This window comes from Aspergillus thermomutatus, assembly GCF_002237265.1.
Source record: "Aspergillus thermomutatus strain HMR AF 39 chromosome Unknown NODE_176, whole genome shotgun sequence".
Lineage (NCBI taxonomy): Eukaryota > Fungi > Ascomycota > Eurotiomycetes > Eurotiales > Aspergillaceae > Aspergillus > Aspergillus thermomutatus.
Window position 1 is genome coordinate 26,630 of NW_020798225.1, and position 12,485 is coordinate 39,114.

Here is a 12,485-nt window from a genome sequence, read left to right on the forward strand (position 1 = left end):
ACCGATTCACCGTTCTCTTGTAGCTCATCTTTATACCACTCAATACACCGGTCCGTTACTTTTCCCTGACAAGTATATAAGATATAGACACTCTGGATTCCCTATAGACTGGATGGTCATATCAATGGAACACCCGCAATTATTGTTTCGAAATCTCCGTCGATGGGCGCTTCTGCTCTTGCTTGAAGATACTCTCCAATCTTATCATGATTTCTTTCATCATCCCAAATACTGCGACGGGTGTTGTGTACCTATAATCAAGGGACATGTGCTCAAATTCCAGAGGCAAATGAGAAAAACCAACACCCAAATGGATCGAAAATAAGACTCCAATATCCTTGGTATCCCCAGGGACGCCTGAACACCACAGTTTGTTTGCCCAATAAGTCAACTTAGAAGTAAGCAAAAATCAGCGCAAGTCCAAAATGCTCACACGCGGGATGCGCTTCTTTCTCTTTTCGTCACAGTTGAACGAGTCATGCTCGGTCTCCTCTGAAGCCAGCTCAGATTCGGACTTCGTCTCAGTCATCCAGAACCCATCGCACACAATGACGGATTCCATATGTGAGGAACTCTCGCGAGACCTTTGCACCTTGCTGCTTGAGTCGACTCGCTTTTCCTTCTTCACTGTCGGCTGGAGCACATCATCCGCGCACGGTTCCATTACTAATGTCTTTTGGGCAGTTGGCGGCAAGTGTACACTGGGGGCCTTCACACATGAATGGTTCGTGGTCGGAGAAACGCTCTCCTTCGCTCGAGAAGCGCGCGCTGTCTGAGCTTCAACGGTGAGAGCATGAACTTCGTGCGTTTTCAGCGCTTTCAGAGATCGAGCTTTGAGGCCAGTTGGTGTTTGGGCCAGACTTTTCAAATGTTTATGAGGGCTTCCATCACTGAGGGTAATCGCAGACATGACGTCCTCCAATTCCTGAATTTCCACCCCACTTCGAGGCTTAGGTGACGTCTTGATGGACTTCAGTTGCGTTTGCTGACGACTTTCGCTTCCAGGCGACGGCGAAGATATAGCAGAGTTTGCGTCTAAGGATAGATCTGAACCGGTACAGTCATCGTAACTGACATTGGAGTAACTTATCTTGATTCTAGCGGAAGACACACGCGACGGAGAGGAATTGAAAACAGGTTCAGGACTTAGGAAGTCAAGCGTCTGCACCTCAACATCGCCAGAGCGGACACCTACCCGCCGGCTTTCCATGCGGGATCGCGTAGCCATCGGATGTCGCTTGATGTCTGACCTAGAGGATATGGTGCACGAAGAAGTAAATGAATCAACCAGATCATCAACAGTCTGATATATGTGTGGCTGAAGATCCAACAAGCGCTGACGACTGTATGGGCCATAGACCGGGGACCCCCTCATTAAGGCGTCGGGGGAGCTCTCAGCACGCTGAAACCCTGGCGCTCTCGATTTCGTTGGAGTGGTGGACATTGCCGCCTCAAATAGCTGTGCGCCTTTGAACTCTGAGACGTCAGATCTCTGCTTCGTGAGTGTGCCATACTTGAGGATGCTGCCCCTTTTCATGCCGGGGTCGATTGGTCCCTTTTTCTTGGGGCCTGTCTTCCGATTGCTTGACTTCTTCGGCGCGGAAGCCTTTTCGGCCTGTTCCTTTTTCCAGGCCTGCACAACCTCAGGCACCCCGATGGTGGCAAGAGTTTCAAAGATCCAGACTTTCTCGGCAGCATAGGGGTCAAAACGCTTCGCGGTTCGCTTCTTAGTCGGCGACTGAACTGTAGCCTCTGTATAGACTTCCACCTCGTCCTCTTCATCCCCAGAAACTATTGTCGTTTCCTGGGAAGGAATCGGGGGATTGGGCTCCTCGGCGAGTAGGTTCAAGCCAACCACATCTATCGGGACAATCTCCAACTGTAGCTCTGTCAGGCCATCGGTACTAAAGCTGGTCCGGCTTTTGTAGATTTTTCGCAACATTTGCACATTGCTGTCTGACAAGGAAGAATTCCCGGCGAAGGGCGACGGGCTTTTCTGCAAGCGAAGTCTGTAGGAGACAAGAGGCTCTGCGAGCAACTTGATTACCTTCCTTGCTCCAGAACGATAATTCCACTCAAATGCATCAGCAGTGAATCTTCGCAGTTCTAGGACGTCGATTTCCTGATCCCAAGCATTCATCAGGCGGGATTTTAGCGCGTCAATGTCCTGTGACGAGGACACCACGGGCTTGGCGTAATACGATAGGACTGTCCTATCTGGGAACGACTCTGGAATGCGTACTGCTTTGTGCTTCGTTTGGAAATACCCGCTTTCGTTCTCGTCCAGCTCGTACTGTAGTCTTTCCCTCCATTCTTCTAGTTTCATGTCGAGTTCAGGCCCGTCGGTCCTGATAGTGTCCAATAGATCCGCACCAAAGCCTGCTCTGGCAATCTCTGCGGCCAACTTGCTGCCACACTTTGGAACCCCAGACGGCAGGTAGTCACCGCCACTGAGCATCGCGAATAGGATCATACCAGCACGGTCAAGCGTCACATTTGAGGGATGATCGCTATCTCCACACATTCTGTAACAGGTGATATGCGTGGCTGCAGAGGTGCCACTGCCACTCTCCTTGGAGAAATTCATAACGGTCAGGGTCGAGCCAAACATCAAGGCGTCAACATCGTTGCTCATGACGGCATCGACGACACCTGCTCTCTGCAATCTAGCACATTCTGCTTCCGCCTCACCCGGAGCATCGTGTCGAGGAAACTTGAACAGATCGATCAGAATCTTCGACAGTCGGATGATGGGCGCGTTCCCGTAGCTGCGACCAGAGACAGCCTTGCCTCTCTTGAAGGGCGGTTTGTCCTTTCCATCATAAACAAATAGTGGATGGATAGGCAGCGTTAGGAACTTCAACAGTCTGTAGAACAGAGTCCGCAGCTCTGGATTTCGTCCACCTCGACCGGCCTGTACTTGGAACAGCCATATCGAAATGTCCACGGCAATGCGTATGGGTCTTGAAGTCCGTTCCAAGTGGGTTATTGCCAGCTTGGACAAGGAAATCCGTTCTCCAGAGCCAATGGCATTGATGAGTCTATCACACGTTAGCTGCCTTGTGGATTTCTGGTTTCATTATGTCTTTGTTCAAGGAGCTTTCTTGTGACAGTTGTCCAATCTCATGCATTCGAAAAATATACAAAGAGGCTAGGAGTAATCGTTGTGAAAATGAGCTTGGCACCTACCCAGGAATCCCCATCAGACAGATCAGAGACCACGCGTAAAAACCCAAATAACAAAACCCAGAAATGAGCAGTCGTCTCGACTCCTGAGTGCTTGCTTCAATATCCTGATCGTTGCCGCGGTGTTGTTTGTTGTTGACGTCGGAAGCTGATGCGACGGCCCGATAAAAGTTCCGTCCTAGTAACAGGAGAACGAGAGTTGCTCTTTCGTCGGTCCCCTCGCAATGAGGAGCTTGCTCTTTGAGAGATGCTGGAAACTCCAGATCAATGATTGTTCAATATATTCCAGCGCTTGATGATTAACTGGACCCTTGATTGGTGAGTTGTGCAGGGAAAGAATGACTCGCGGGTGGGCAACACTCAATCGGTCTGTTCTCCGCGCTTTGAATTAGGAGTCGACACGCTTCAACGAAAGTTACCATCGACCGACATAGGGGTTACGAAGCAATGGCGACCGCGTCTGCAGCCTTACTTGATGACGAGAAGCGCTCATTCCCCATAAATACCAATTTTCCTATGAGCTTACGCCATAATCAAACCGGTAGACCGTCCTCACCTCACACACCCCAGCACCAATTGCGGTCCAATAACTCTTCCTTCGCGAGCACGGGCTCGGGAGCCTCTTCCTTCCGTGGAGAAGAGGATGCGATTATATTTGAGCTTGGATCGCGGTGGCTTCGAGCTGGATTTGAGGGAGAAAGCAGACCCATATGTGTCGTTGGATATGGGCCAGAAGATTCGAGGAGAGCTGGGGATTACCGAGGGTGGTTGAAGGGGATCAACAATATCACCAGCTCACGAGCAGTCAAGGCAGATGAATGGGCTGGTGCATACGAACTGTGGAAAATGGATTTACGTGATGTCGACCTGGGGCTCATCGAGGACAAAATCGAACGGGTATTTCGGGAAACCTACAACAAATATCTGCTGACAGATGCGGGTACATCACGATTGGTGCTGGTCATCCCGTCTATCATGCCACATCCGTTATTATCTTCGATTTTGTCGACGCTCTTCAGTCGCTGGCGATTCCCGAGTATTACCCTTCTTCCAAGCCCTGCAATGGCCGCAATAGCAGCAGGGGTCCGCTCAGCATTGGTGGTAGATATGGGATGGGCGGAGACTATTGTAACCGGGCTGTACGAATACCGAGAGATCGCGACCAAGCGAAGTACAAGAGCCATGAAGTCCCTACTCCAAGAGACAGGGAGAATGCTCACTCGACTTGCCTCGGACGCCAGCCGGGAATCTGAAGCTGTGGACGACATAACCGTCAACTTCGAGTACTGTGAAGAAGTTGTCAGTCGATTTGCTTGGTGCAAGCCCCGGATAGGTGACAAAGCATCTTCACCATCAGAACTGCACAATGCACAATTACCGACGGAGAATGGCCCCGACTTCATCGGCAACAGGATGGTGTCGATTCCGTCTCCATCGAATCCTAACTCGACCTACATTGATGTTCCATTTTCCAGACTCGCGGAGCCGGTTGAGAAGATTCTTTTCGCCAAGGGATCGGCGGCGCGCGATTTGGACGACGAGGAAAAGTCAATGCCATTGTTGGTTTACAACACGCTTCTCTGCCTGCCCCCCGATGTTCGCGGCACATGTATGTCGCGGATAATTTTTGTTGGAGGTGGTGCTAATATTCCTGGTATTCGACGGCGAGTGATCGACGAGGTGGCGTCTATGGTCAATGCATATGGCTGGAGCCCAGTCCGCGGCGAAGCAACCCAGAAAGTAGAGGAGAAGCTCCTGGCTTTGAGGCCCAATCAGCCAGCACCGGCGAAGGACAGTCAAGACAATACCACGGAGCCCTCTGAACCTCCAGCGGGACAGGGCCGTCAAGAGAATGGGGCGCCCGAAGAAGAAGTAGATTACGTTGAGCAGAAGCTACGCCGTAGCAAGGACAAGGACATGAAACACCAGGTTCATGGTATACTGCGCGAGGTGGAATCTCTGGGTGCCTGGGCCGGAGCTAGTCTTGTGGCAAGCCTCAAGATCAGGGGACAGGTGGAGATTGAGCGGGAGAAGTACCTTCAGCATGGTCTTGCAGGTGCCAGCCGGGACTTGGATCACGGCCATGTTCCTGATCGACGTTCTGGTCTTCGAGCAGGCGGAGACCGGTCAAGCTGGACACTAGCAGCCTGGGGTTGAACTGATGGGCCAGGACGTGTGTGGCTATACATTTATTTGCATGTCATGAACCTGAGACCAAATGACTGACAGAAGAGCTTGAAAATTGACCTGTATATATGATACCCAGTTAGAATAGGAATAGTTCATTGATTTGGGATGTTAGTCCCTATGGTACTTATTCCACTCCTTGAGTCTTCCCGATTGCTCTTCGATCGAGCAACGATAAGATGTGCAGCTACGAAGTCATGCGCAAACGGCGAACAAAATTATGACTTGAAGAGATTTATATTATTATGTACACGTTGAGACACCATGATCTCAAAGCTGCTCGTATATCATATCGGAGCGGCGATATCACTTCGAATTCAAAGTCAGCTCAGATACTTCAACCCCCCATTTTCACGGCAAACGACTCGGTCTAGACAGTGCCGAATTGATAAGTAGCCCAGTTGACGGCTGGACCATCGGCGGGAGAGAAGATCTGCTCCGACAACTGTCCCCATTCCGGGTGGTTGATGCCATCAATCCAGCCCTCAGGCTCGATAACCACGCAGCCATACTGCATGACGTTCTGTGCACCTTCCTTGCCCTCTTCCTTATTACGCTTCTCCTGCGTCGGCTTGATGGCAACGTAGTCCATCACGGTGTTGTCGCAGGTGTAGATTTGCAGAGCGGGCATGTTGGACGATACTTGGAGGCTGATACCGGTTGCGCTGGAATTCATGCGGACGATGGGGACGAGCGAGTCCGGAGCGGCGTATTGAGGGGGTCGGTCGACGAGCCAGCAGGTATCGTAGCCGGTGCAGTCTGTGCCGCACATACCGTAGGTATCCTTGAGATCAGCGCCGATGAGCTTGCCCGTGGTGAAATCGGGGGCGCCGTTGTACGCATCGACACCGAGGATGGTGCCGTTGGGGATGAGGATGCCATCTGTGGCGATGATGCGGTTGGAGTAAGGAAGTTGCAGGAAGGTGTCATTCAGGACATTAGGGGCCTTGAAGGCATTGAGGTTCCAGTAGATGTGGTTGGAGAGCATGATGGGTGTCGCCTCCGTCAGGGCAAGTGAGACCAGTTTGGTGGTCAGCTGGGGGAGACCCTTTGGGTTCTCTGGGGTGACGGTCGTGTCGACGCTGTAGACGGCGTGGGTGATGACGTCTCCGGGGAACTTCTGCCAACCTTGGTCGAGAAGAGTGAAGGTGACGGAAGACTTGGAGTGTGCTGTGACAGTCCAGTTCCGTTGGTCGTAGCCCACGTTGCCTCCGTGGAGAGTGTCAATGCCGTTGTGCTCATTCTCCGGCACATGGTACTCGTTCGTGCCGATGGTGAACGTGCCGTTCTTGATGCGATTGGCGTACCGACCAACAACAGCACCGAAGTAGGTGTGAACTGTCTCTGTATCATTCAGGTAGGCCTTGGGGTCATCGTAGCCAATGACGACATCCTGCTCCTTGCCATCGCGATCCGGGACCATCAAAGATATCAACCGTGCTCCATACGGAATAAACTTGGCAGTGATGTTTCCCGCCCTGATGGTATAGACCTTGAAGGGATCTGTAGCTGAAGTGCTGGACGAAGAAGAGGAGCTCGACTGTGTACTCTGAGCCAAAACTGGCAGTCCATAGAGGACGGCAGAGAGATAGTGCTTGACGTGCATCCTGAACCCCAGTAGAATAGTGATGGTGATGAAGAAGGAGCAGTAAATGATCAAGACACGAGGGGTTATCCGAGCAGGACACAGCACAGAACGGAAGCAGCCACGAAGAGGGGTTGAGCGTCGATTAAATACTGGGGAGGAGACCATAATCCCCTAGCCCAAAACAATACAAACGTCACTGCTAGTAGTATTTGGCACTCATTCACCTCATGATGCCACGCCTGATCACCGAGCGGGGAAACAAAGCGCAGGAACCAGCAGGAAGCTGGGGTAGCCTCGACCTCTCGTGCTTCGCTGATTTGCTGAGATGACTCGTAATTTACCGAAAAAGGACGCAATCGACGGCAAGCTTCCAGTTGTATCGAGAGCCTTGGTGACTGGTCAAGAATGTGCAGGGGATTGTGCCGCGTGCAATCACTACCTAGGTAGATACCTTGCTTCTTGCCAATAAGCTTGACGGATCCAGTCGGGGTGAAGCTGTCAGTGAATGCAAGATTCTACTGGAGGATCTAGCTGATATCAGTCGTAGCTGTACGGAGTACTCCGTCGATTAATTAAAATGAAATTTTCCGGGTATATTGCTCTCAATGCTCCGGCGACAATTAAGCAATACGCCCCCTAAACACACCATGAATCCGGCTCAGACTAGTGAGTGCCTGAGGTCAACAAGGCCGCAAGGCGTCGAGGCAAAATTCGCGTGGTTGGATCTAGGACATGACGCTAAACCTTTACAGGCAACTCCGGTGGGGGATTTTGAGCTCCATTTGCGGGGAAGGAAAAAAGGCTTGTCGATCATTTTCTCAGTTTCTACTTTCTCCTCTTGGTTGAGGGCGATGCTCGAGGAGTGACACTAACAGGGAACCGGCCATCCAGCAACAACTTTTGCTGGCTTATGCATGGAGTAAATTAGAGACAGTGACAGCACACTCACTCTTCATTCCCTGATAGAGATTTCTGTTAAAGCAGATGACGGAAATTGCTGCTTGGTAAATGATTGGACCACTGCAGCTGTGGCCTCTATGACTGACCGTACCCGGAGCGGAACAGCATATTTCCTGATTATATAATCCCGACGCGTCCCCTCGCCTTCAGGTCGGCCCGGACCCTCGGCCTGCCTGATCGGGAGACTTGTTTATGTTGGATATGCGGACTTAAAAGTGTCAAAGTCTAGAATGATGACAGCTAATTTGGTTTTTTGATGATGATGGATTTTGAATAGTTGCGCGAGCAATACAACCTCTATAGATTGCTTTTCTGCGCGACGCGATTTGCGGCACGATCGCCCCTCCCCATGAACCGCATTGTTTGTTGCATGGCGCAATGTTCTCTCAAAGTTCCAGCTCTTCTCCAGACATTCTTGGGCCCCCTGGCGACGCCGATTATTTGATATCATCTCCGATCAGACCTTTCTCCGGTCGCCAGAGCTTCATGTCGCCAGCCAATTTCAAGCTCCTTCAAACCCCGCGGACGGGCAAGGGAAAGCGGTCGCGCATCAATCTTAGTCCGGCCAAGAGCGCGCACTCGATTCGATTCGACGATGTCCTGCTTCCTATGTCCCCGACTATGAAGTTAAATGGTCGACAACGATCATTATCTCCAGACAAGGCACACGCCGACGGAAACGTGAGCCCGTGGAGGATCCGAGTAACGCTCGAGGCAACACAAGATGAGGAAATGAACCAAGGGAGCCCAGCCCGCAAGCGGCTGAGGCCGTCGACGGCCAAGACAACCAAAATACCTCTCAAGGATGCCGAGGACCATGCGGAACAGACGCCGAGAAGGCGCAGAGGGCGCCCAAGGAAGTCGGACATACGGGAACAGGGTGCTACGCCTACAGCAGGTAGTCCCGGACACACCCCGGGCCCAGGAGGGGCAAGTGGACAGAAGAGAAAGCGCGGTCGACCAAGGAAACAGTCTCTCAATCCGGATACGGTAGACGGCGATGAGCAAGTCACTGATTCGGCGGATCATCAAGAGACTCGCCTTGTTGAGCCTGGGCTGGAGCGCGAACAAAGATGGAGTCCGTTAAATCTTGCTGGGGACGCAGACTCGGACGACGACGCTTTGCCAGAGGGTTTCATGCCTGTCGACACTTTTCCAGAGGACAACAACATGGGGCAACCCGATGCAACCGCTTGGGATCGGAGCTCCCCCCGAATACCTAATGAGCGTACGTATGACACACCAGATGTGACTGCAGTGGATCAGGTATACGGACAAAACCATGATGAAGAACCGCAGTCGACTCCTTCGAAAATGCCATCGCCTTCTCGGGAAAGCCAAGGATTCTCACCAGACAATACACTACATGCTGGCCATACACCGAGACCGCCACGGTCATACCCAAGTCCAACCTCCTCCTCGCTGGGTGATGATGACAGAGCGGTACAAGTCGAATCTAAGGCCCGTGCTGAAGAATCTGGCCATGAACAAAATACAACTCGTCCTACAAATGATCCAACTGACGAACATAGGGAGTTTGATTCTATCATGGAAAGCGAAGGCTTTAGCATGGTTTCATTGGATACACTACCATCGGTCAAACAACACGGGCTGAGCATCAACTCGCAGACTGGTAAGGGCGCTCTGAAGCCATTCCTGGCGCGAGAGAAGATCGCGACCGCAGAGATGTCGAAGCGCAAGGTGTCGAGCCTGAATCTAAATCACAGGAAGGATCCTCCAGATGTAGAGGGGGAAAAAGAATCGAGCTTGCAAGCGACTGAGCCCCAGGTATTGCCGGTATCCGCCGAGAAAAATCAGTCCGCGCCTGCTCTATTGCGTGAATCTCCCGTTTCAGCCTTTGTTCCGAAGCAAAGAAACCCGCTTGCAAGGCTGGCTCGAATTATCCGCGCAGGTGTAGCCCTTGAAGGTACCCTTCGGCGTCCATACGAGGGGGCACCTGTGCCCACGCCGGGCACACCGGATCTGAGAGAACAAATTTCTAGTCTGGAAGCACCAAAAAGGCGCCTGGAGCTCTTGTTCAGCGACTTACACCCGAGGATGAGACGAGAACTGCGCGCAGGCTTGGGGTTTGCACAGGAGCTCGCAAAGAGGAGGAGAAAGACAGAAATTGAACGGGCGAGACAAATGGCATCAGTAGAAGCAAGATTGACGGGCAATGCCGGAGGCACAACCACAACTCCTCAACAGGTATTCAGCGGAGCTGCTGTGAAGGACACTCCGAGTACAGAAATGAAACGGCGACTGGAGGAATGGCAGCGGGAGAGGGAAGCCGTCAGCCGAGAGATCCAAATGGCAAATGCCAGTCAAGTCATTGTGGTTGACAGTGACACGACCGGGCCACCGAGTCCGGAGATTGATGCGAACGGCAATCAACTAGGGAATCAGTCAGACCAGGAGGCTGATCTAGGGGGTCCCCATAGACAAGAGTCGGGAGATTATCTGGCACGGGAAGTGTATGACGAAGACAGACCCGACCAGGACGTTGATCCCGGTGAATCGCCGCGGCATGATTTGGAAGCGATTCAGGCAGAAGAGGTTTACGAGGAGGAAGACGAAGATGGCTATGAGGATATCTGGCAGCAAGAAGCGAGAGACCATAGCAACATCTCGCATCGCTCGTCAACGCTTTACAGAAGGGAAAATGATGACGTCGAAGCACGGCAAGAATCTAGCCCATCGGAGAGCAGCCCTGCGCCCAGCGAGCCTAGGGGACCCTTCTCTCCAAAGTCGTGGACGAACGACAACGGTAAGGTGCCGTTCTTGGGCCATTCGCGTGTCAAGAGACTGCGCGAGCAGACAGTGGATCTCTCTACGGTGCTTCGTGGGGAGGAAACCCCTCGCCACATTCGTCGCTATTACGGTCAAAGCAGCCCTGAAAAAAGCGCGAGTGGACATTCAGCGGAGCGGCAACGATCAAATCCAGATTATCCGGAGGAAAATGCGGAAGATTATGGGATTGAAGACGACCAAGATTCACACATCTATCTGGAATCAAGCCCCAACAGAGCTTCAGATGATGACACATTTCAGATCGACCCTACTACAAGGCACGAGAGCGAGAGGCAACGTGCCGATCAGATGGCGGAGGAGATCGAGGACGAGCATATTCCAGCTACCGCGCTAGCCGACCAACGTTCCGTCCTTGAAGAAAATAGCACTACTCCTGCACAGAATCGATATTTCGGTGGAGATGGTCAGGCATCAACCTGGATTCAGAAGATTACTAGTCTTACACCCGGTTGGCTGAAAGCTCCAGTTCGAAAGTCGTTTGGACCAACCAGTCCTGGGTCTGAAGAAGCCTCGGAAGCGGAGCATGAGGAGGAGCCTGACGTCAGATCAGCCAACGCAGAAACACATCTCGACGATCAAATGTATCCCGAAGAGACGGATGAATCACCAAGGCAGGTTCTGGAGTCCGCAGAGCAGAACAACGCGCAGCCGGACTCACCTACGTCAAGCGCCGCTCGACCTGTCGAAGAAGTCAGGGCCGAGACGTACGAACCTCAATTTCCACTCGCTGTCTCGGGATATTTCACAGACGATCACTACGCTCTCCTTCGTCGGCTTTATCGATTGGCAAAACGTCATCCAGAACGGTTTCCTTACTACCCAGCACCTGGCCGCTCCGACATCATTGGTGATTGGATCTGGACATCGGACGGCGAGCATGGGGTGCGTGTTACTGAGACCCAGTTTGCAATCATTGACCGGTTTGTGCAAGAGCTGGCTCGTGGCGACCTGCAGGCGGGTGGGACGGGCCAGATTGGCTGGACAGAAGCAGATATGCACAGAAGACTGATCAGTGTGATCATTGGCGAGCGGATCAGAGAGGAAATGAGGGCAGAGATGAGTGACAAAGGGTCAGCCCAGCAGATGGGAGGTAGAGGAGCCGCTCTCACGGCGTGGCGTCGATGACGGTTTATCCATCACCCTCGACTCTGGTCATCGTCTCTGACCTTGGCCTGTCTTTTGGTTTCTGCGCAATGAAGTTCTCGAGTTTTGATCTGTTTTGGTTTACATATTGTCGGGCTGTTACGGATCCGGTGGACCAATGATTGCATACGCCGCCAGTTGGGTTTCCAAGCATATTTTTTCTTTTGGTTTGTCATTGTGATATCGCATTTGGATTGACGCACTATTCCCCTCTCGTTTCGTTTGTCATGGAGATTGGACCTGATTGGGCCTTGACTGAGTCACCTGGTCGAGAAGTACAGTAGTGGGTCTTATTTGTCAATAGGTGTGTTTGGTGTCTATTTTATTGCACAATATCATTGGACAAGACGTGTATACGACTCGACTTGACTTTACTTTTCTTTTCTTTTGCTTCTATTCCATTGTCTTCTTGGGCCACACAGAACCTACCTGTATCTGTTCCGGATGGCGGGGACGTCTCCGAGTAGTAGAATGGCTCAGGTGGACCAACGGCTGTGGAGTTGGTCTCTTGGATCGTACCTGGTATCGACATGTATACACCAGAAATTCTGGCAACTTCGATGATGCTTCTGGCGTCGTTCTAAATGGGGACGGGGGGAGGTATCGTGAC

At 52.0% G+C, this 12,485-nt stretch overlaps 4 protein-coding genes across 4 annotated transcripts; 2 read left to right on the plus strand and 2 right to left on the minus strand.

Moving 5' to 3' along the window:
* Window positions 1-409: 409 nt before the first annotated feature.
* CDV56_103770 (crossover junction endodeoxyribonuclease) lies at window positions 410-3,203 on the minus strand (the record flags this gene model as incomplete). Its single annotated transcript, XM_026757389.1, has 2 exons — window positions 410-3,041; window positions 3,190-3,203. The coding sequence occupies 2 exons, from the start codon at window positions 3,201-3,203 to the stop codon at window positions 410-412; spliced, it is 2,646 nt and encodes an 881-aa protein (XP_026612347.1).
* A 430-nt stretch (window positions 3,204-3,633) lies between these two features.
* Window positions 3,634-5,343, plus strand: CDV56_104096 (putative actin-related protein RO7; the record flags this gene model as incomplete). The annotated part of the gene is made up of 1 exon (XM_026757715.1): window positions 3,634-5,343. The coding sequence occupies one exon, from the start codon at window positions 3,634-3,636 to the stop codon at window positions 5,341-5,343; it is 1,710 nt and encodes a 569-aa protein (XP_026612348.1).
* Window positions 5,344-5,743: 400 nt separating this feature from the next.
* Window positions 5,744-6,979, minus strand: CDV56_104306 (aldose epimerase family protein; the record flags this gene model as incomplete). The annotated part of the gene is made up of 1 exon (XM_026757925.1): window positions 5,744-6,979. One exon carries the CDS (start codon window positions 6,977-6,979, stop codon window positions 5,744-5,746), a length of 1,236 nt encoding a protein of 411 aa, XP_026612349.1.
* A 1,320-nt stretch (window positions 6,980-8,299) lies between these two features.
* Window positions 8,300-11,857, plus strand: CDV56_104552 (putative AT DNA binding protein; the record flags this gene model as incomplete). Its single annotated transcript, XM_026758171.1, has 1 exon — window positions 8,300-11,857. The coding sequence occupies one exon, from the start codon at window positions 8,300-8,302 to the stop codon at window positions 11,855-11,857; it is 3,558 nt and encodes a 1,185-aa protein (XP_026612350.1).
* Window positions 11,858-12,485: the final 628 nt, after the last annotated feature.